General features: G+C 37.6%; 1 protein-coding gene across 1 annotated transcript; it reads right to left on the bottom strand.

Moving 5' to 3' along the window:
• Positions 1-3,049: 3,049 nt before the first annotated feature.
• Positions 3,050-5,891, bottom strand: LOC104607638 (ubiquitin-ribosomal protein eL40 fusion protein). The gene is made up of 5 exons (XM_010273314.3): positions 5,722-5,891; positions 5,529-5,615; positions 5,310-5,412; positions 3,601-3,667; positions 3,050-3,310 (listed from the first exon to the last, which is right to left on the bottom strand). Exons 1-5 carry the CDS (start codon positions 5,822-5,824, stop codon positions 3,284-3,286), a joined length of 387 nt encoding a protein of 128 aa, XP_010271616.2. The 5' UTR covers positions 5,825-5,891; the 3' UTR covers positions 3,050-3,283.
• Between the last annotated feature and the right edge of the window lie 736 nt (positions 5,892-6,627).

Genomic DNA, 6,627 nt, shown 5'->3' on the forward strand with positions numbered 1-6,627 from the left:
TTCTTGATAATTTTGGCTTTTTCTCCTTTTTCATTCTTATCAATTAAAGCATGCAACTCATTTCATTGCCTCATGTTAAGAGTCATTGGATGTTTACTTAATTATTAACGTTTAAAAACAAGATTTAGTCGTTTAGGCAGTAAGCACCCAACTAGATGCCACCCCAATAGCTACGTATCATATTGTGCAGCAAGGTTTCAAAAACCAGATCGGACATGGAACTGTTTTGGCGACGGGTTCCCGGGTTGAACAGTCTAATCGTCCGGTTTGAATAAATGACCCATTTTGATTTAAAAAAAATAAAAAAGACCAAAAACTGTTATTTGGGTTGGCGATTCAATTGCCCAGGTCAGCAAGTTGTTGACCAAATTAACGATTTTTAGCTCAAGAATGATTTTAGAGTGAAACGTAACCAATTACTTGGATGATTCCTAAATCAACCAATTCAAACATCCAGTCTGGTCCCGTTTTCAAAATCATGCTCTGCAATATTCTACAATGCATAGCAATCTCTAGGGGAATGAGACGCCAAATACTGAAATTAATTGACATATATAATGTTGAAAGGCTATTATCATTATGCTAATAACATTACGTATTACCCATTATTGGAAGGCCTGCCACAAAAAATACATATTCTATATTCCAATGTGTCAATACTTTGAACCTTCTTCCCACCTAAATCTATATTTGTTTTCGATGTAAATGTGAATCGATATATGTAAGGTTCCATCAGTAATCGATGTAAATATACATCGATAAAATCTGTACATTTACATTAAATAGGTTCCAACAGTTCACTAAAATTTTAAACCCATCGCCGTTGAACTCCACCGATTGAATTAAGTTTACACTGAAAACAAACGCAGCCTAAAAAACTTGATTCCAACTAAGGCTGCGCTGGTTTTTAGTGTAAAGTTTTTGCCGAGGTAACGTTACATCGATCAGTTTAAATGGTGCCATTGTAAAGTAAAAAAAGGTATGTCAATACATGGAAAAAATTATACCACTAAAATCATGGGTATGCCAATTAAGTATCCTTCGTTTATTAAGTGTACTCCTCAACTACTGTTTGAAAATTGACTTACGCTAAAAAAGACTATTTTACCCTCAACTATAAATTACTCAGATCTCTCCCTCTCCTCATTTTCTTCGCCGGAACTGCCAGAACAGCGGATGATGACCGGATAAGATCTGGGTTCCATCGAGTCAGCACCGCTGCTGTTACCCGGCTTCCAAGTCCGAACCAGTGGATACCGCCCAAGAATCCCTGCCCAACCCTCACTTAGCCCAGTTTGCTTAGGATTGCTCAGACTTCAAAGAAGAAGAGAATGGCTCTGCGCCTCGTGCTCTCGTTCTTCTTCAAACCCTGCAACCCCTGGCATCATGGCATCGTCGGCGACGGAAAGAGGGAGACGGAGAAGAGGGATCTCTGGCAACAAAACCTGCAGCCCATGGCATCATAGCATCGTCGGCGACGAAAAGAGGGAGACGGAGAGGAGGGACCTCTGCAACAAAACCTGCAACCCATGGCGTGAACAAACCCTTCCTCTTCTTCTTCTCTTCACCCCTGCAAACCAAACTTCTCTTCACCCGATCGTTGGGGTTGGGTTCAGTTCTGCCACTGTCGTCAGCTTATTACATGCAGAAATTTGTCGATGATTGAGGTGGAGCCAACATCCAATTAAGTGTTAGATTGCATCAACGTATTTTTTCATTTTCAGCTTCAGCAAGGCACGGCTCCCTGTGGGCTTTGGATTAAAAATTGCTTACATGCCGCATGTGCCACTATAACAGCAACTAACAACCACTATAACAGCTTTGCCACCGTCGTCCGGCACCAGCACCTTCGTGGTAAGATTAGCGGTAGGTTGGCTCTTTCTAGCATATCCGCTCAGGAGCTCTTCTCTGGTTCCCAGTGAAGGGTATTCGGTTGAGATCCCCCTCTCTATATCTTTTTTTGGGTTGTATAGTTGATATTTGATGGAGGCAATACTCAGATTTGGGTTCCTTTAAGGATCGAACCAGTTTGGTTTGCTGCTGAAAGAAAGATAGTAAGGGTAAAATTGGAATTTAAAAAAAAAATATTAACAGATGCAAACGGTAAAAGGTAAAACTAGTTAATTGTCAAAAACAATAGGGATAGTAAAGATACACTTAATAAATTAACTAAACCAAACCATAAAAATAATTTAAAATATTTACCCTAAAATCATTTATCGATCGATTATCAATATAAAACTAAATTTACCCTAAAATCATTTATCGATGTAAGACTACATAGATCATCAATATAAAACTCCACCCTGAGTAGTGGAGTTTACATCAATTTTCGATATGAAACTTACATTGAAAACAATGCACCAAGATTAACACAAAACAAACACAGCCTAAAGGTCAAACCATTTCCACGAAATATAGATCGAAATAAAATTGAAATAAATTCTATTTCACCAATCAAACATTGGAAATGAGATGTTACCAGCGACAACCCAAAAGGTTAAGGCCCTACTCGCAAATCAAGAACTATAACAAGACAAGTGTATGTATTAACCCTGTGGTGACAGAAGATTCGGAGCCGCACCTTTCCACAAATCCCACAATACAACCATCACTTCCCATATAGATAGTCATAGGCCATGCTTGGAACGGATGCGATGCGGTTTTCCCACGGCAGAAATTACGGCACCACATACAAGATTCGGAGAAACAACACCTATTTGGTTGGATTTTATTCGAAAAAACATTCTCATTTTTATACCGTCGTGAAAAAACACCCAAGTGGCTGCAAGCCTGAAACTATCCTAAACAAAAAAATGCCATTATTTTAAAAAAAGGGATATACCAATGCAGCACCACGGCACTGGAAAAAAGGCAAAATGTTCCAAACATTACCAAACTCACTGTCAATCCTTCAATGGAGACGGGAGGTAAAACATCGGTTGATAACTCGTCAACTTGTCAAAAATCCACTGGAATCTTCATTTTTGAACGAGTTTCAAGGACTTGAGGGGGAAGACATGTTTACTACTCGAGTCTAGAATCCAGATGACATTTTTATCAGCAACGATATCATTAAAACCATGGGGAAAACTGTTTAATAACATAAACCTTGCATCTCCTCAAGTCTTAACCAAAAGTGTAGCAGTCAAGTCAAGGCATTAAAAAGAAAAAACATAGAACAAAATCCATTTTTGAATCTAAGCAATCTATTTGTGGGTAGACTAGTCCATATTTCATCCTCCGATGTCCCCACCTTATGCAAACAAGTCTCAACAAGGGCTCACTTGATCTTCTTCTTTGGCCTCAACTGTTTACAGCAGAAACAATAGAGCGTCAGTGAAAACAATCTAATGTCCACTGGATGTTTAGTTAAACAGTTCAGATGTCCACAGGTAAAGGAAAATAAATGCAAGTACCCAAAAAAGATACAAGCACCGATTTGTTCTAGCTACTAAATACATGATGCCAAGGGCATCATCTGAAGGGCATCCTGGTCATCAGAACCAAAATACCCACAACACAGTGCTTGAACCGAGTATTTTGCTACTGAAGAATCAAATTAAAAAGAACGATCACATTTGGAATAGGGCATATTACCTGATTGCTGTGACCACATTTCTTCTTCCGACAATTTACAGCCCTGGGATGCAGACGTGCATAGCACCTAAAACACAATGAAAGAACAAAGAGGATGACAGTTACCAACATGTTTATAGTTTGGACTAACAACAATATTTTTATCAGTAATGCTCACTTTTTGTAAACTAGGGAAAAAAGGATAAAACTAGCTCTCCAACACCGGGGAAAATCACCCCTGCCTCAGAGAGAGAGAGAGAGACGCAACACAGAGTCCATTACTCCACAATGAGCAAATCTTTCAAATCATAAAAACATCTCAAACATATCCAGGCCAGCAAGCCCGAGTCTCAAATCCTTGCTAACAATCTAAAATTATTTCCTTTCTTTTGTTTACTACATTTTTTATTCAAGCAAAAACAAGTGAAAAGCATTCCAGGCCGGCAAGCCCGAGTCAAAAAAAGTGAAATTCTTTCTTCTAAACTTTTTACGTTATACACTGAGTCTCAAACCATTTATCCCTGGGCCCTAATACTTTCAGACCCTTCAACTTGCATCTCATCCATTGTTTTAAAAAGGCCTGGAATCACATGCTTGGAGGTGTTGCAAGGCACAAGGAAAATACCTGGAGGTGAAGATTAGAAGCATAGACACACTTTAGGTGTGTACACCCCATTTGCTCTTACATTTGAAGATAATTTTTTTATAATATAAAATACTATAAATAAGTAACCTTTTATCATCCTCCCCATGATATATTATATAATAAGTGGATGAAAATCCGCCAATCTTGTTTATTGTAATAATATAATAAAATGTTATTAAAAGTGGAGATAGCATATCTTTTCTAGTTTCTCATAAATTTTCACATTTTTATCAGATATTAACTATATTATAATTTATCTTAATTTTAATTATTTATTTATTATTAAAAGAATCCATGCCTGGGAAGCTTACGACTTATGGCTTAGGATGGTGGAATGCCTCACACCACACCACATTTTAAAACATTGATCACTTCTTACATGTCTATGCGCATGCAAAAAAATCATATTAGTTCACTTTCCCCCATTTTATCACCCAAATGGCTACTCCTAAAATCCCCCAATTTTGTGTGCAAACCCTTCCATCAAAAAGCATGGGTCAACGATATCTAACTGAATCATGATACCTATAAGAGAACAAATTCAGCTCCCCAAGTAACAGGCAAGCCCACAAATAAGCCCCCATATTTTCTGCGCTATTAATTTAATAGCACGTATCACCATGATAGACTAAGAAGAAGTTGTCCAACCAAATGGACAATCCAAAAAGAGAAAAGAATATTTCTTTACATTAATTAATCATCCATTATCAGAGATATAATGTTCCACCCCTGAAAATCAACTGCAGTAGACATTAAGCCAGCTGACAAAGTTAAAAGTGGTAATTCGTTTTGGGAACTATAGACTAACCCCCTTGGCACATTTCAAGCAGGAGAAGATATTAACCTATAGTCCCATTAAACTATGATCAAATCATCAAACAAAGAAAAAGAAGGCATCCACAAACAAATAAAACACTAATAAACACACAGCAAATTTCATTTTTTTCATAAGAAAAGACAAAAGGAATACATTAGGGATCTAATCAGGCATACCCATTAAATATCATATTATGTGCATCCACAAGCATCACAGTTGCATTAATTCATAATGTCAAACTCACAAGAAAGAAGATACGAAGCTTACTTCCTGCAGATCATCTTGTCCTGGTTGTATTTCCTAGCCAAAGCCATCAAAGAAGGCTCGATAATTCCTCCTCGAAGCCTCAGAACCAGATGCAATGTAGACTCTGCATCAGCAGCGGCAACAACACGACGAAACCAACGACAGAAACCAGTTAAAACTTAAAAGCACGAAAGGTTTCAACTAAAAACTCTAACTCTAACTGGGGTTTATAAAAGAAACCTTTCTGGATATTGTAGTCAGCAAGGGTTCGGCCATCTTCTAGCTGCTTTCCGGCGAAGATCAACCGCTGCTGATCAGGAGGAATTCCTGCAAAACCACCACTTCCAGGGGTTACAAAGAATAAAAAAATGACAGAAGAAGACCAAATTAAGAAGAAAGTAGGATCTGGCCAAAACTTGAGATATCAATTTACCTTCCTTGTCTTGGATCTTTGCCTTGACATTGTCAATGGTATCGCTGCTCTCTACCTCTAGGGTTATAGTCTTACCCGTCAGGGTTTTCACGAAGATCTGCATCTTCTCGCACTTTCTCTCCTCCCGCTCCCTTGCGGTTTCTCCGAGAATGCACGAGTTATCAATCACCATTCACCAAACGTGATCCTTTTATACTCCCCTCTAGGGTTTCAGTTTCTAGGGCTTTTCTCCATAGAGTTGGGATGTTTGGTTACACTTACGAGTCTATTCTCAACATACAACGACCGATGAAAGAAGAAAACCAGACCGAACGGTTGGTCCGACTTAAACCAAGAGCATATCCCTAGATTTCCTACCGGTTTTTTACTGAACCCAAGCTCCCAAACCCAGTTATAGACAAGGGATGAGACGGTTCATCAGGAAAATGAATATAAACCATCCGGTCCGATGATAATATAATGTTCTTTGTTGCCAAGTAGGAAGGTTGAAGCCCAAATTAGAGCCTATTATTTTAAATTTAGGCATTTAAATCTATCCATTATTGTTCTTACATTATACTTGATAAAAAGTAGCAATATAATTTCTTTTAGAAAAATTCAAACTTAATTATAAATTACTTAAACCACAACCTCTCCGTATTTTGATCTCTAGAGGAAAAAAAAAACATTTATGTTTCAAATAAATATGCAAATACACCTGTTTAGTTCACAGGACAAAAAATGCTAGCATAATGGCTCAGTTTGGAAAGAGTCAAAATACAAATATGTATGGTATAAATACATACAAAATAATACAAAATACAACATTTTCCACTATATATTTGTATTTCTACTCTTTTCAAACTCAGCCTTAAAGTTTTTAAATTTTCATTTTTGCCTATGAAAAACTCAGCCTTAAAGTTTTTA

Source organism: Nelumbo nucifera, chromosome 2, assembly GCF_055504915.1.
Source record: "Nelumbo nucifera cultivar China Antique chromosome 2, China Antique-T2T, whole genome shotgun sequence".
Lineage (NCBI taxonomy): Eukaryota > Viridiplantae > Streptophyta > Magnoliopsida > Proteales > Nelumbonaceae > Nelumbo > Nelumbo nucifera.